The sequence below is a fragment of the Chiloscyllium plagiosum genome, unplaced genomic scaffold (genome assembly GCF_037043375.1).
Source record: "Chiloscyllium plagiosum isolate Xiang-an unplaced genomic scaffold, Cpla_swu_hap1 HiC_scaffold_30, whole genome shotgun sequence".
NCBI classification, from domain to species: Eukaryota; Metazoa; Chordata; class Chondrichthyes; order Orectolobiformes; family Hemiscylliidae; genus Chiloscyllium; species Chiloscyllium plagiosum.
This window is the reverse complement of record NW_028270168.1, coordinates 58678550-58695004: the sequence shown is the minus strand read 5'-3', so window position 1 is coordinate 58695004 and position 16455 is coordinate 58678550. Positions and strand designations below refer to the sequence as shown.

At 47.5% G+C, this 16455-nt stretch overlaps 1 protein-coding gene across 1 annotated transcript in view; it reads right to left on the bottom strand.

Annotated features, from left to right (window-relative positions):
- LOC148142212 (microtubule-actin cross-linking factor 1, isoforms 6/7-like) overlaps window positions 1-16455 on the bottom strand; it is a 353137-nt gene that overhangs the window by 333656 nt on the left and 3026 nt on the right. Inside the window, exon 3 of the mRNA XM_087976987.1 lies at window positions 3034-3156. Within this exon, the coding sequence (XP_087833113.1) occupies window positions 3034-3156 (123 nt within the window). The remainder of the gene's footprint in view (window positions 1-3033; window positions 3157-16455) is intronic.

The following is a 16455-nucleotide window of genomic DNA, read 5'->3' as shown; positions in this document are numbered from 1 at the left end:
ACTAGGGGCTCAGACAGGGACAAGGGAAGTCTCAGACAGCCACTAGGGGCTCAGACAGGGACAAGGGAAGTCTCAGACAGACACAAGGGGCTCAGACAGGGACAAGGGAAGTCTCAGACAGCCACAAGGGGCTCAGACAGGGACAAGGGAAGTCTCAGACAGCCACAAGGTGCTCAGACAGGGACAAGGGAAGTCTCAGACAGCCACAAGGGGCTCAGACAGGGACAAGGGAAGTCTCAGACAGACACAAGGGACTCAGACAGGGACAAGGGAAGTCTCAGACAGCCACAAGGGGCTCAGACAGGGACAAGGGAAGTCTCAGACAGCCACAAGGGGCTCAGACAGGGACAAGGGAAGTCTCAGACAGCCACAAAGGGCTCAGACTGGACAAGGGAAGTCTCAGAAACCCACAAGGGGCTCAGACAGAGACAAGGGAAGTCTCAGACAGCCACTAGGGGCTCAGACAGGGGCAAGGGAAGTCTCAGACAGCCACTAGGGGCTCAGACAGGGACAAGGGACGTCTCAGACAGCCACTAGGGGCTCAGACAGGGACAAGGGAAGTCTCAGACAGCCACAAGGGGCTCAGACAGGGACAAGGGAAGTCTCAGACAGCCACAAAGGGCTCAGACTGGACAAGGGAAGTCTCAGAAACCCACAAGGGGCTCAGACAGAGACAAGGGAAGTCTCAGACAGCCACTAGGGGCTCAGACAGGGGCAAGGGAAGTCTCAGACAGCCACTAGGGGCTCAGACAGGGACAAGGGACGTCTCAGACAGCCACTAGGGGCTCAGACAGGGACAAGGAAAGTCTCAGAAAGCCACAAGGTGCTCAGACAGGGACAAGGGAAGTCTCAGACAGCCACAAGGGGCTCAGACAGGGACAAGGGAAGTCTCAGAAAGCCACAAGGGGCTCAGACTGGACAAGGGAAGTCTCAGAAAGACACAAGGGGCTCAGACAGGGGCAAGGGACGTCTCAGACAGCCACAAGGGGCTCAGACAGGGACAAGGGAAGTCTCAGAAAACCACAAGGGGCTCAGACAGGGACAAGGGACGTCTCAGACAGACACAAGGGGCTCAGACAGGGACAAGGGAAGTCTCAGACAGCCACAAGGGGCTCAGACAGGGACAAGGGAAGTGTCAGACAGCCACAAGTGGCTCAGACAGGGACAAGGGAAGTCTCAGACAGCCACTAGGGGCTCAGACAGGGACAAGGGAAGTCTCAGACAGACACAAGGGGCTCAGACAGGGGCAAGGGAAGTCTCAGACAGCCACTAGGGGCTCAGACAGGGACAAGGGACGTCTCAGAAAGCCACTAGGGGCTCAGACAGGGACAAGGGAAGTGTCAGACAGCCACAAGTGGCTCAGACAGGGACAAGGGAAGTCTCAGACAGCCACTAGGGGCTCAGACAGGGACAAGGGAAGTCTCAGACAGTCACAAGAGGCTCAGACAGGGACAAGGGAAGTCTCAGACAGCCACAAGGGGCTCAGACAGGGACAAGGAAAGTCTCAGAAAGCCACAAGGTGCTCAGACAGGGACAAGGGACGTCTCAGACAGCCACTAGGGGCTCAGACAGGGACAAGGGAAGTGTCAGACAGCCACAAGGGGCTCAGACAGGGACAAGGGAAGTCTCAGACAGTCACAAGAGGCTCAGACAGGGACAAGGGAAGTCTCAGACAGCCACAAGGGGCTCAGACAGGGACAAGGGAAGTCTCAGACAGACACAAGGGGCTCAGACAGGGACAAGGGAAGTCTCAGACAGCCACTAGGGGCTCAGACAGGGACAAGGGACGTCTCAGAAAGCCACAAGGTGCTCAGACAGGGACAAGGGAAGTCTCAGACAGCCACAAGGGGCTCAGACAGGGACAAGGGAAGTCTCAGACAGCCACAAGAGGCTCAGACAGGGACAAGGGAAGTCTCAGACAGCCACTAGGGGCTCAGACAGGGACAAGGGAAGTCTCAGACAGCCACTAGGGGCTCAGACAGGGACAAGGGAAGTCTCAGACAGCCACTAGGGGCTCAGACAGGGACAAGGGACGTCTCAGAAAGCCACAAGGGGCTCAGACAGGGACAAGGGAAGTGTCAGACAGCCACATGGGGCTCAGACAGGGACAAGGGAAGTCTCAGACAGCCACAAGGGGCTCAGACAGGGACAAGGGAAGTCTCAGACAGCCACTAGGGGCTCAGAGGGTTGAGAGTCTTTAAAACTCCTTGCCACAAAGAACATTGGGGGCAAAGACCGTGTGTATATTTAAGGCTGAGTCAGACAGATCATTCAGGCAATCAAGGGTTACAGGGAAAAGGGGTGGAAGGAATGTCCGATCAGACATGATTCCATTAAATGGCAGAGCAGTCTCGAGGGGCTGAATGACCTACTCCTGTTCCTAGTTCTTGTGATCTTGAATATCAATTGGGATAGCATTAGATAAAAAGGGGCAGTAATTTCTGATGGTAATTTCAGGAGAACATCCTTGATCAGTCCAACTGGAATGGAGGCTTTGCTGGAGCTGGTGTTGGGGAGTGAGGTGGGTCAAGGAGACACGGGTTTGAGGGGGAGAAATGGGGTAAGACTGATCACTGTACAAAGTTGTGATTAGTAACAGAGATTAACAGGAAACAAACTGAGCTATTAAATTAGAAGAGGGTTAAGTGGAATGTGAAAGGGGGGCATCTTGCCAGAATAAAATGGAACCAGAGATGGCAAGTCGAATTTTAATGAACAATGGGTGATCTTTGAGGAAGAGATGATTCAGATACTGTTTTAAACGGGTGAACCCTGAGATTTAAACAATGACCCTTAGTTTTAGATTCTCCCACAGGAGGAAGCATCCCCTCCTCATCTACTCGAGTAAGACCCCCCCCCCCCCCAGGGTTGTCTAATTAAGTTGCCTCTTAATCTTCTAACCTTCAGCAGATACAAGCCCAGTCTGTTCAAACTTACCTCATAAGATAACCGCTCATTCCAGGGATTAGTCTGATAAACCTCCCCTGAACTGCTTCCAATGTTTCCTCCTCATTAGTCAATTCACTTGCTCACCTCATCTTGATGCTTCACTACCTCACACGTGTCTTCACTTCTGATGGAGTCTATCAGTCCCTCTCCAAGGCTCCTCAATGACTTCACATCATTCTGCAGAGTTTCAATCTCCTCACAGACCTCCTGGAATACAGAAACCAAAACCATAGAAACCCAACAACAACAGCAGCTAAGGGCACAGAGCTACAATTGATTAAAGGCAGTAATTCAATGAAGTGAGACAATGTGCTTAAGGTTTCTAATTGGTCAGAGCTAAGAAACAAGGTACCAAGGCTGGACCAGCTGTATTCAATAGGCCATGATCCGGTGGAAAATGTATAGAAGGACAGATTTGCTTGGAATTGGTCGGGATTTATGAGATTTATGACAGTAGAAGATTGGAATGACCCAAGTCATGAATGGCCTATAATTATGTTAAGGTCAGAAAAGGGAGGAACTTCTGAAGCAGGCCATTGAGGAAAGAAGCATTTTCACCCAGTGGGGAAGGTGACATTATTGAAGCTAGTCATGAGGATCGAAATTGGTTAAGTGCAGAATGCCAACTGGGATGGAGTATTGGGAACAGTGATCATAGTATCATCAGGTCCGTATTATATTTGGAGAACGAAAAGGAGCAATGTAGGATAAAAATGTTAACTGGAGATGAGTTAATTCCTGCAAATTGTGGAGGGATCTATCCAGGATTAAAAAAAAAGAAAGAACTTTTGGATACTGGAAATCAGAAACACAAACAGAAATAGCTGGAAAAACTCAGCAGGTCTGACAGCATCTGTGGAGTGAAAGCAGAGTTTAAGGGTTACTGCAGATTATATCTGTCATAAATACTGTTGGATGCGAATCCTATCAGATTGAATGGATTGGTTGGAGAGACAGTTGGTGGCAATAAGAAATTTGCAACAGCAACAGTATGTGATGGATGGCAGTTATAGGAAGGGGGGAAAGTCTCCGATACAGTCACATAGATGGGTTAACTCCAGGAAGGGTAAGAGAGGTAGGCAGCTAGTGCAGGAGTCTTCTGTGGCTATCCCCATTTCAAACAGGTATGCTGTTTTGGAAAATGTAGGGGGTGATGGATTCTCAGGGGAACGTAGCACGAACAGCCAAGTTTCTGGTATTGAGACTGACTCTAATGCAACGAGGGGTACGTCGGCTTCCAAGAGATCAATTGTGTTAGCGGACTCTCTGGTCAGAGGTACAGACAGACGTTTCTGTGGCCAGCAGAGAAAAAGCAGAATGGTGTGTTGTTTCCCTGGTGCCAGGATCAAGGATGTCTCAGAGAAGGTGCAGAATGTTCTCAAGGGGGAGGGGGACCAGCAGGAGGTCATTGTCCACATTGGAACCAACGATGTAGGAAGGGAAAAGGTTGAGATTCTGAAGGGAGATTACAGAGAGTTAGGCAGGAATTTAAAAAGGAGGTCCTCGAGAGTAGTAATATCTGGATTACTCCCAGTGCCAAGAGCTAGTGAGGGCAGGAATAGGAGGATAGAGCAGATGAATGCATGGCTGGGGAGCTGGTGTATGAGAGAAGGATTCTCATTTTTGGATCATTGGAATCTCTTTTGGGGAAGAAGTGACCTGTACAAGAAGGACAGATTGCACCTAAATTGGAAGGGGACTAATATACTGGCAGGGAAATTTGCTAGAGCTGCTCGGGAGGATTTAAACTAGTAAGGTGGGGGGGGGGGGGGCACCCAGGGAGATAGTGAGGAAATAGATCAATCTGAGACGGGTACAGCTGAGAACAGGAATGAGTAAAATAGTCAGGGCAGGCAGGGACAAGGTAGGTCTAATAAATTAAACTGCATTTATTTCAATGCAAGGGGCCAATAGGGAAGGCAGATGAACTCAGGACATGGTTAGGAACATGGGACTTGGATATCATAGCAATTACAGAAACATGGCTCAGGGATGGGCAGGACTGGCAGCTTAATGTTCCAGGATACAAATGCTACAGGAAGGATAGAAAGGGAGGCAAGAGAGGAGGGGGAGTGGCATTTCTGATAAGGGATAACATTACAGCTGTGCTGAGGGAGGATATTCCTGGAAATACATCCAGGGAAGTTATTTGGGTGGAACTGAGAAATAAGAAAGGGATGATCACCTTATTGGGATTGTATTATAGACCCCCAAGAGTCAGAGGGAAATTGAGAAACAAAACCAACGTGTCCCTCGTTGCATTAGAGCCAGTCTCAATACCAGAGACTTGGCTGTTCGAGATACGTTCTCCTGAGAATCCATCACCCCCTACATTTTCCAAAACAGCATACCTGTTTGAAATGGGGATATCCACAACAGACTCCTGCACTAGCTGCCCTTCCGAAAACTGCCATCCATCACATACTGTTGCTGCTGCAAACGTCTGAGCAGCTCTAGCAAATCTCCCTGCAGTATATTAGTCCCCTTCCAGTTTAGCTAGAATAAACAGAGTTGTTATCTCTGGATTGTTACCTGTGCCACGTGATAGCGAGGCAAGGAATAGGGAGAGATATCAGCTACAGGGATGGTGCAGGAGGGAGGGTTTTAGTTTCTTGGATAATTGGGACTCATTCTGGGGAAGGTGGGACTTGTACAAACAGGACGGTCTTCACTTGAACCAGAGGGGTACTAATATCCTGGGTGGGAAATTTGCTGGTGCTATTCGGGTGGGTTTAAACTAGCTCAGCAGGGGAGTGGGAACCGGAGGTGTAACTACAGTGCACAGGAGGATGAGAGTAGGGAAGACTGGGACAGGATTTTAGGGTCACAGGAATGTGCTGGCAGGCAACAAGCTGGTTTGACGTGCATCTACTTCAACGCCAGAAGTCTCCGAAATAAGGTAGGTGAGCTTGCAGCATGGATAGGTACCTGGGACTTCAATATTGTGGCCATTTCGGAGACATGGATAGAGCAGGGTGAGCAATAGATGTTTCATTAAAAACAGGCAAGGCGGGAAAAGAGGGGAAGGCGTGGCCTTGTTAGTCAAGGATAGTATAATGGTGGCTGAGAGAACTTTTGATGAGGACTCATCTACTGAGGTAGTGTGGGCTGAGGTTAGAAACAGGAGCGGAGAGGTCAGACTGCTTGGAGTTTTTTATAGGCCTCCACGGAGTTCCAGGATGTGGAAGAGAGGATTAGCAACATTATCCTAGGTAGGAGTGAAAGGAACAGGGTGGTCATTATGGGGGACTTTATCTTCCCCAACATTGATTGGAAATGTTATAGCTCTAGTGTGTCGGATGGATCAGTTTCTGTCCAATGTCTACGGGGGGGGTTTCCTGACACAGTATGTCGAAGGGCCGACAAGAGGGGAGGCCACACTGGATCTCGTGCTTGGTAATGAACCAGGCCAGGTGTTTGATTTAGTTGTAGGTGAGCACTTTGGAGAGAGTGACCATAATTCAGTTACGTTCAGTTTAGTGATGGAAAGGGATATTGGAAATCTGTCTTTGGAGAGGAGATGGTTAGGGGCAGAGTCGAAGTGCATCTCTCTGACAATCAAAGGGAGGGGTAACAAAGAACAAACTCCCTGGAAGATGAAAGAAATGGATGGTCAGATAAATCAGAAGAAAGATCATAAAACAGATGCCAGTTTCATAATAGAATCAGGTTGAATATAAACACTATAGAGAACTGAGGAACAGAAATGAGAGGTAGACAGACAACTGGAGAATAGATTGGTACTAAACACGAAAGCAACTCCAGAGACATTCTCCAGGCAGATTACCCTGCCAGTGTCATCATCGTCCAGAACATTCTCAGGAAATCAATGGGGAAGGTCGTTGGTTACGGTAAAAATATTGCTAAAACCCCATCAAGGGTTTTCAGAGTTCCTTGATGAGTTGTTTAAGGACATCGACTGGGCAAAGACCAGGTGGAAAGTCCAGAGTGACAGGTGGGAAAGGAGCTGTCCCTCTAGAAGGACTATTTCAGGTGGAACTTGACTTAGCTCCTGCTTAGGTCACCCAGTAACAGTAGCCACCTTTGCTTTCCAGCCAAGACTGATTCTGAAGGCAAGCAGCTCAGACAAAGGGAGACCTTGGAGCATCTACAGGAAACTGTTCCAGGCCGACAGTGGAAGCACACCAGTGATATCTCACTGGCCTGTTGTTAGGTAACTGGGAGGCTGGAAGGGCCATAAATACAGAAGCAGAATGCAGTAATAATCTTCGCTGTCACTCACTGAGCTGGAAAATCAGCAAGAAAACTATCCAACTACCAAATCCATCGCAGCTAATGGATCTGGATTCAAATGCTAACTTCTTCACTTCTGCAAAAAACTAATTGAAACACAGGCCCCTGGTTTAGCTCAGAAACATCTTGGGACTTTCTTATGGCTAATCCTGGATTAGTGATGCTGGAAGAGCACAGCAGTTCAGGCAGCATCCAAGGAGCTTCGAAATCAACGTTTCGGGCAAAAGCCCTGTTATAACCTTAGTGTCTGTAGTTTCTTGTGAACAATGTTATCTCTTTATTCCCAATGAAAATCCAGAAAGGACTTTGAATCAATTATCCTTTTAACTGTGAAGCTTGGTGCTGGTCTGTGTTAACTTGAAACAGATCTGATACCAATTCCATTCATAAACCATGTCAGAACATGGAACAGACCAGCACAGTCCAGCACAGTCCAGCACAGTACAGACCCCTCAACCCTCAATGTTGTGCCAACCTTTTGTCCTACTCTAAAATCAGACGAACCTACATCCCCTTATCATCCATGTGCCTATCCAAATGTCCCTAATGTCTCCGACTCTACTCCCACTGCTGGCAGTGCATTCCACACACCCACCACTCTGTGTGTAAAGAACCGACCTCTGACATTGCCCCTAAATCTCCCTCCAATCACCTTAGAATTATCCCTCCCCATGATAGCCATTTCTGCCCTGGGAAGAAGTCTCTGGCTATCCACTCTATCTACTCCTCTCATCATCCTATACACCTCTATCAAGTCATCTCTCATTCCTTCTTTGCTCCAATGAGAAAAGCCCTACCTCGCTCAACCTTTCTCCATAAGACACATCCTCCAGTCCAGGCAGCTTCCTGGGAAATCTCCTCTGCACACTCTCTAAAGCTTCCACATCCTTCCAATAATGAGGCGACCTGAACTGAACACAATATTCCAAGTGTGGGCTAACCTCGCAGAGCTGCAGCATAACCTCGCAGAGCTGCAGCATAACCTCGCAGAGCTGCAGCATAACCTTGCAGAGCTGCGGCATAACCTCGCAGAGCTGCGGCATAACCTCGCAGAGCTGCAGCATAACCTCGCAGAGCTGCAGCATAACCTCGCAGAGCTGCAGCATAACCTCGCAGCTCTTAAACCCAATCCCTCTGTTAATGAAAGCCAACACAACCCTATCAACCTGGATGGCAACTTTGAGGGATCTACGGACATGGACCCCAAGATCCCTCTGTTCCTCCACACTGCCAAGAATCCTGCCTCTAACCCTGTATTCTGCATTCAAATTTCACCTTCCAAAGTGAATCACTTCATACTTTTCCAGGTTGAACTCCATCTGTCACATCTTAGTCCAAGTCTGCATCCTGTCAATGTCCTGTTGCAACCTACAACATCCCTCCACACTATCCATCACTCCACTAAACTCCGTGTCATCGGCAAACTTACTAACCCACCCTTCCACTTCCTCATCCAAGTCATTTATAAACATCACAAAGAGCAGAGGTCCCAGAAGAGATCCCTGCAGAACACCACTGGTCACCGAGCTCCAGGCTGAATACTTTCCATCTACTACGACCCTCTGTCTTCTATAGGCCAGCCAATTCTGTATCCAGACAGGCAAATTTCCCTGTATCCCATGCATCCTCCCTTTCTAAATGAGCCTACCATAGACAACCTTATCAAACACCTTTCTAAAATCCATGTACACCACATCCATTGCTCTACCTTCATCATTGTGTTTTGTCACATCCTCAAAGAATTCAATAAGGTTTGTGAGGCATGACCTGCCCCTCACTAAGCCATGCTGACTATCTCTAATCAAAGCTGAAAAATGTGTTGCTGGAATGCTTGGATGCTGCCTGACCTGCTGCGCTTTTCCAGCAACACATTTTTCAGCTCTGATCTCCAGCATCTGCAGTCCTCACTTTCTCCTATCTCTAATAAAACTATGGTTTTCCAAATAATCATAAATCTTGTCTCTCAGAATCCTCTCCAATACTTTGCCCACCACAGATGTAAGACTGGTCTGTAATTCCCAGGATTATCCCTATTCCTTTTCTTGAACAAGGGAATAACATTTGCCACCCTCCAATTATCTGGCACTACTCCAGTGGACAGTGAGGACACAAAGATCATTGCCAAAGGCGCAGCAATCTCTTCCCTCACTTCCTGTAGTAACCTTGGGTATATCCTGTATGACTTATCTATCCTTGTGTCTTTCAAAATTTTCATCACATCCTCCTCCTTAACATCAAGCTGTTTGTGGATGTCAGTCTGTTTCGCACTGTCTTCAGAAACAACAAGGTCCCTCTCAGTAGTGAATACTGAAGCAAAGTATTTATTAAGGACCTCCCCTACCTCCTCCGACTCCAGGCACAAGTTCCCTCCACTATCCCTGATCGGCCCAACCCTCACTCTGGCCATCCTCTTGTTCCTCACATAAGTGTAGAATGCCTTGGGGTTTTCCTTAATCCTATCCACTAAAAAGTGTTTTCATGCCCTCTTCTAGCTCTCCTAAGTCCATTCTTCAGTTCCTCCCTGCCTAGCTTGTAACCCTCTAGATCCCTGCCTGATCCTTGCTTCCTTCACCTTGTGTACGCTTCCTTCTTCCTCTTGACTAGATGTTCCACATCCCTCGTCACCCAAGGTTCCTTGAACTTACCATCCCTTCCTTGCCTCAGTGAGACAAATCTATCCAGCACTATCAGCAAGTGCTCCCTAAACAACCTCCACATTTCGGATCAGTGGTGCTGGAAGAGCACAGCAATTCAGGCAGCATCCGAGGACAGGCAAAATCGAACCTCCACATTTCTGTCATGTACTTCCCTGAGAATATCTGTTCCCAATTTAGGCACACCAGTTCCTGCCTAATAGCATTGTAATTGCCTCTACCCCAATTAAATATTTTCACATACAGTCTGCTCCTATCCCTCTCCATGACTATAATAAAGGTCAGAATGTTGGGATCACTATCACAGAAATGTTCTCCCACTGGGAGATCTGACACTTGGCATGGTTCGTTGCTGAGCACCAAATCCAATATGGCCTCCCCTCTAGTCGGCATATCTACATATTGAGTCAGGAATCCTTTCTGGACACATCTAACAAAAACTGCTCCATCCAAATTATTTGAACAAAGGAGATTCCAATCAATATTAGGGAAGTTAAAGTCACCCATAACAACAACCGTTATTTTTGCACCATTCCAAAATCTGCCTCCTAATCTGCTCCTCCATGTCTCTGTTAATATTGAGGGGACTGTAGAAAACTCCCAATAAAGTGACTAATGTTACCACCTGGTAGCAGCTGAGAATTGCTAGATTGTCTAAAAGCTGACATTAGACAACTACATAGCAAGGATAGAGTAGTATTAATGGGGGGATTCTAATCTGAACCCAGACTGGGAGAGGAAGACAAGCAAATACCAGGGAAGTTGTGAATTTCTAGGATGGTTTCCTCCAACAATATGTCTAGATGCAATAAGGAGACAAGCAATATTGGATCTAGTCATGAGCAATAAGTCTAGTTTAACTAATGACCTAGTTTGTGAGTATTTGCAAATTTTGATCACAATATAATCGAGTTTCATGTAGCGTTTGTGAGAGATCGGCAAAAATTGGATAATAGAATTTAGGGTTTAGGTAAGGCAGACTTTAAAGGGATGAGGCAGAGAGTGTCCACAGTAAACTGGGAATATTTGCTAAAGGGTAAAGTTACTGAGGAACAGAGGAGAGTGTTTGGAGAAACATTTAATGATGTTCAGGGGCAGGTTGTCCCCAGGAGATGGAGAATCTCCACCTCACTCTCACAAAAATACAGCCACGGACATCGGAGCAGGGAAGGTACGGCATACAATTAAAAGGAAGAGCTTATAAAAACATAAAGAACAGTGTGGATCCCACAGGACGGGTCAAATACAAAGACCAACAAAGATCCACCAAGCATCTTTTTAAAAGCGGCTACAAAGGATTATGAACTGAAACTTGCAAAAGCCATAATAGACAATAAGAGGAGATGTTACAGTTCTATAAAGGGAAAGCCACTGGTCCCAGTGAAGGCTAACAGTAGGGATATTGTCAGTGACTACGGGGAAGCAGGAAAGGCGGAGAGCTTGCGGGAAATCCCAAAGAAATTATCAGAGGATCAGGGACTGAGTCAAAATAAAATTAAACTAAATCATCAAAAGAAGGGAAATTAATGGAACTGAGAAATGACAAATCCCCAGGACCTGATGGCTTCCATCCCTGGGTGTTAAAGGAAGTTGGTGGAGTGAATAAACGAGGTTCAGTGCAGCGAAGTGTGAGGTGATGCACTTTGGTTGGAAGAACATTGAAAGGCAACATAAAATAACGGGGATAATTGTAAAGGGGGAGTAGGAGCACAGGGGGCTGGGTGGTATACGTCACAGATCATGGAAGGTGGCAGCACCGGGGGAGAGAGCAGTTAATAAAGCAGACAGTATCCTCGCCTTTATTACCGGGGCAGAGAGTACAATAGCAGGGGGGTGATGTTGAACTTGTCCAGGACCCTTGTGGGTCCTCAGCTGGAATATTGTGTACAGGGTGTGGGCCCCACATTATAGGAAAGATGGGAATGCATTGGAGAGAGTGCAGGAAGTGATTTACAGGAATGGTTTCCGGAATGAGAAACTTCAGGGATGGGGGGGGAGGTTGAAGACGTTGGGACAGTTCTCCCCAGAGAGAGGGCAGCTGAGAGGGAGATGTGATAGAGGTTTTCAAAACCAGGAGCAGAGCTGGACAGAGCAGACAGGGAGAAACAGTCCCTGCTTGTACCAGGATTGTAAACACAATGGACATAGATTTAAAGTGATATGCAAATGAAGCAAGAGTGATGTCAGTGTTGTAGAGATGTACAGCACAGAGAAAGGCCCTTCAGCTCGGTCTGACTACACCAGTCATAAACAACCACCTAATGATTCTAGCCCCATTTCCCAGCACTTGGCCCATCACCTTATTACATCTCAATCCCTCTTCAATGTGATGAGGGTTCCTGTCCCTCCCACCCTCTCAGGCTGTGAGGTCCAGGTTCCCCACCTCCCTCTGGGTGAAATGATTTATCCTCACATCCCCCTCTAAACTTCCTGCCCCTTACCTTAAACCCCAGCTCCCTGGTCATTGATCCCTGCGTTAAGGGGAAAAGTTCCTTCCTGTCTGTCCTGTCCAATTTTCTGCATCTCAAACATGTCCCCTCTCAGTCTCCTTTGCTCCCATTGAACATTGAAAAGTACAGCACGGTATTGTGCCAAGGATTAATCCTAATGTAAAGTAAAATAACTTCACCTATGCACCCCTCAACTCACTGCTTTCCATCTGCACGTCCAGCAGTCGCTTAACTGTCCCCATTGACTCTACTTCCACCATCACCGCTAACAATGTATTCCATGCATTCACAACTCTCTGCGTAATGAACCTTCCTCTGATGTCTCCTCTGTACCATTCTCCTAATATCTTAAAACTATGGCCCCTTGTGCCAGTCAATCCTGCCCTGGGGAAAAACATTCCCAGTCTGTCCAATCTCTCTTCCTAACTGAAACTCTCCAGCCCAGGCAACATCCTGATAAATCTCCTCTGCACACTCTCCACTGGATGTGATCACCTCCATCCTAGAATGTGGATTCAGAACTGCACACATTGGCTGTTGCCTAACCAATGTTTTATTCAGTTCCTCCCTGCTCTGAAACTCCATCCTTCAGTTAATAAAGACAAGTGTCCCATATACCTCCTTCACCACTCTAACCTGCAGTGCTCAAGTTCAAAAGAAATAAACAAACATACAGCATTTGTGGAAACTCTCTGGATAAAGCATTCATACAAGAGAAAGAGGCAATTGTTTCTTACAGGAGATTAAAAATTCTTTCTCATTCAATATAAAGATGCAGTTTGAGGTAAAGTTGAGGTTTAGAAATGAAAGTTGGTCATATGAATCTGCAACAGAGAGATCATCTGGAGCTGTCTGGAAAGGGGCTAGGGTATCTGCTTTAGATTAGATTAGATTACTTACAGTGTGGAAACAGGCCCTTCAGCCCAATAAGCCCAACCCACCCAGACCCATTCCCCTACATTTACCCTATTCACCTAACACTACGGGCAATTTAGCATGACCAATTCACCTGACCTGCACATTTTTGGACTGTGGGAGGAGACCGGAGCACCCGGAGGAAACCCACGCAGACACGGGGAGAACGTGCAAACTCCACACAGTCAGTCACCTGAGGCGGGAATTGAACCTGGGTCTCTAGCGCTGTGAGGCAAATCCCTAGAGTGAAATGATCAGCTCCACATCTGCTGAGTGGAAGGTGATTAACCTGTCACTCTATCCAGTGCACGTCCTCAGGAATATTAAGTATTGTAGGGGTCTATCCACCACTCCATAATGGCCTGGTATGGAGCGGTACCATCCCAAACCTCTTTTCCAAGGACCACACTGGCTGAGGTGCTTCAAGTCCTGCCATTCAACCATAAAATGTAGGACAGAAGTAGGCCATTCAGCCCATCAAGTCTGCTTTAAGATTCAATGAGACCATGGCTGTTCTCATCTCTACTTTCCTACCTTTTCCCCGTAACCCCCAATTACTTTCCTGAGTAACACTCTCTCTGTCTCAGCCTTGAATATAACTATTTAGATTAGATTAATTGCCCTACAGTGTGGAAACAGGCCCTTTGGCCCAACAACTCCACACCAACCCTCCGAAGAGTAACCCACCCAGACCCATTTCCCTCTGACTAATGCACCTAACACAACGGGCAACTTAACATGGCCGATCCACCCTAACCTGCACATCTTTGTGACTGTGGGAGGAAACTGGATGACCCGGAGGAAACCCACGCAGACACGGAGAGAATGTGCAAACTCCACACAGACAGTTGCCTGAGGCTGGAATCGAATCTGGGACCCTGGTGCTGTGAGGCAGCAGTGCTAACCACTGAGCCACCATGCTGCCCTGCCTCAACAGCCCTCTGTGATAAAAATCTTCAGATTCATTCCATTTTGAGAGAAAAAATTCCTCCCCATCTCTGCCTTAAATGGGTGACTTCTTATTCTGAGATGATACTCCCAGTCCTACACTCTCCCACACAAAGAAAAACAACCTCTCCACATCAACTCTGTCAAATCACTTAAGAATCTTGGATGTTCCAATAAGGTTGGAACATTCTTCCAGAGTCCAGTGAGTACAGTTCCAGCCTATCCAACCTCTCCTCATAAGACAGTTCCTCCATTCCTGTGAACCTTCTCTGGACTGCCTCCAATGTCGGAATATCTTCCCTTAGACAAGGGCCTAACCCTGTTCAGAGTATCCCAGCTGTGGTCTGACTACTGCCTGTATAGTTTTAGCAAAACTTCCTCACTTTTATACTCCATTTCCTTTGAAATTAAAATCAATAATTGTGATTCACACACGAGACTCCCAAATCCCTCTGTGCTGCAGCTTTCTGCAGTCTTTCTCCATTTAAATAAGATTCAGCTCCTCTGTTCTTCCCACCAAAGTCCATAACCTTACCTTTTCCTACACTATATTCCATTTGTCAAATTTGTGCCCATTCGCCTAAGCTTTCTAAATCCCTCGGATAACTCCTTATGTCACCTTCACCCATTGCCTCCCCACCCATTTCTATCTGATCTGTAAACCTGGTGATTACTTTCCTCACACATTGTTAATATACCCAAAAGGTCCCCGATCTATGAACATCCACCTTACAAATGCTCGTAATAGAACATAGAACATTACAGTGCAGGACAGACCCTTCAGGGCTCGATGTTGCGTTGACCTGTGGAACCAATCTGAAACCCATCTCCGTTATTCTATTCTCGTCCATATACCTGTGAAAGCAATCCCATACAAGGATGCAATTTAATGATCCAACATTTCCTGTCTTTACAACCAGCTGCCTTCCATTATCCTGCAAACAGGATGGACTGCCTTGTACAGGATATAACTGTGGGCTGAGCACTGCCCCCTGGGGCACTCCACTAGTTACAGGTTGCCATTTTGAAAATGCTCCCCTTATCCCAATTCTCTGACTTCTATTAGTGTGATGTTTCCATGTATCTGCTGCCCTTTTCCTTCGAGATGGACACGGTCATGGTTTGAGAAGAAACCTTGAAGATCTACAGTACAGCCCACTCCCCAGCTATGTAACTGCCCCTTTTCTTGTTCCTCAGCTCATTGTCCGCATGGCTTCATTTGATAGGAGAAAGTGAGGTCTGCGGATGCTGGAGATCAGAGGCTAGATCAGAGTGGTGCTGGAAAAGCACAGCAGATCAGGCAGCATCCGAGGAGCAGGACAGTTGACATTTCGAGCATAAGCCCTTCATCAGGAATGTGGGGCCGTGGGGGGGGGGGGGGGGAAGGGAGCTGAGCAATAAATGGGAGGGGTTGGGGCTGGGGGAAGGTAGCTAGGCATATGAAAGATAGATGAAGGTTGGGGTGATGGTGATAGGTCAAGAGGAGGGTGGAGCAGATAGGTAGGCAGGAAGATGGACAGATGGGACAGTTCAAGAGGGTGGTGCCAAGTTGGAGGGTTGGGAATAGGACAAGGTGGGAGGAGGGGAGATGTGGAAACTGGCAAAATCCACATTGATCCTATGTGGTTGGAGGGTCCCAAGGCAGAAGATAATATGTTCTTTCTCCAGGCTAAGATTTGGCAACAGAGGAGGCCCAGGACCTGCATGTCCTTGGCGGAGTGGGAGAGGGAGCTGAAGTGTTCGGCCATGGGGCGGTGGGGTTGGTTGGTGTGGGTGTCTCAGAGATGCTCTCTGAAACTTTCCGCAAGTTGGCGTCCTGCCTCCCCAATGTAGAGGAGATCACATTGAGAATAACGGATATAGTAGATGACATTTGTAGAAGTACAGGTAAATTTCTGACGGATGTGGAAGGGTCCTTTGGGGCCTTGGATGGAAGTAAGGGGGAAGTATGGGCACAGGTTTTGCAATTCCTGCGGTGGCAGGGGAGGAGGTGTGAGGGCTGGTGGGTGACACTGGCCTAACAAGGGAGTCGCAGTGGGAATGGTCTCTGCGGAACACAGATAAGGGTGGGGAGTGAAATATATCTCTGGTGGTGGGGTCCGTTTGTAGGTGGCTGAAATGGCAGAGGATGATGCGATGTATACGGAGGTTGGTAGAGTGGAAGGTGAGGACTGGGGGAGTTCTGTCCTTGTTGTGGGGTTCAAGGGCAGAGGTGCAGGAAGTGGAGGAGATGTGCTGGAGGGGACATCAACCACGTGGGAGGGGAAATTATGGCCCTTGTAATA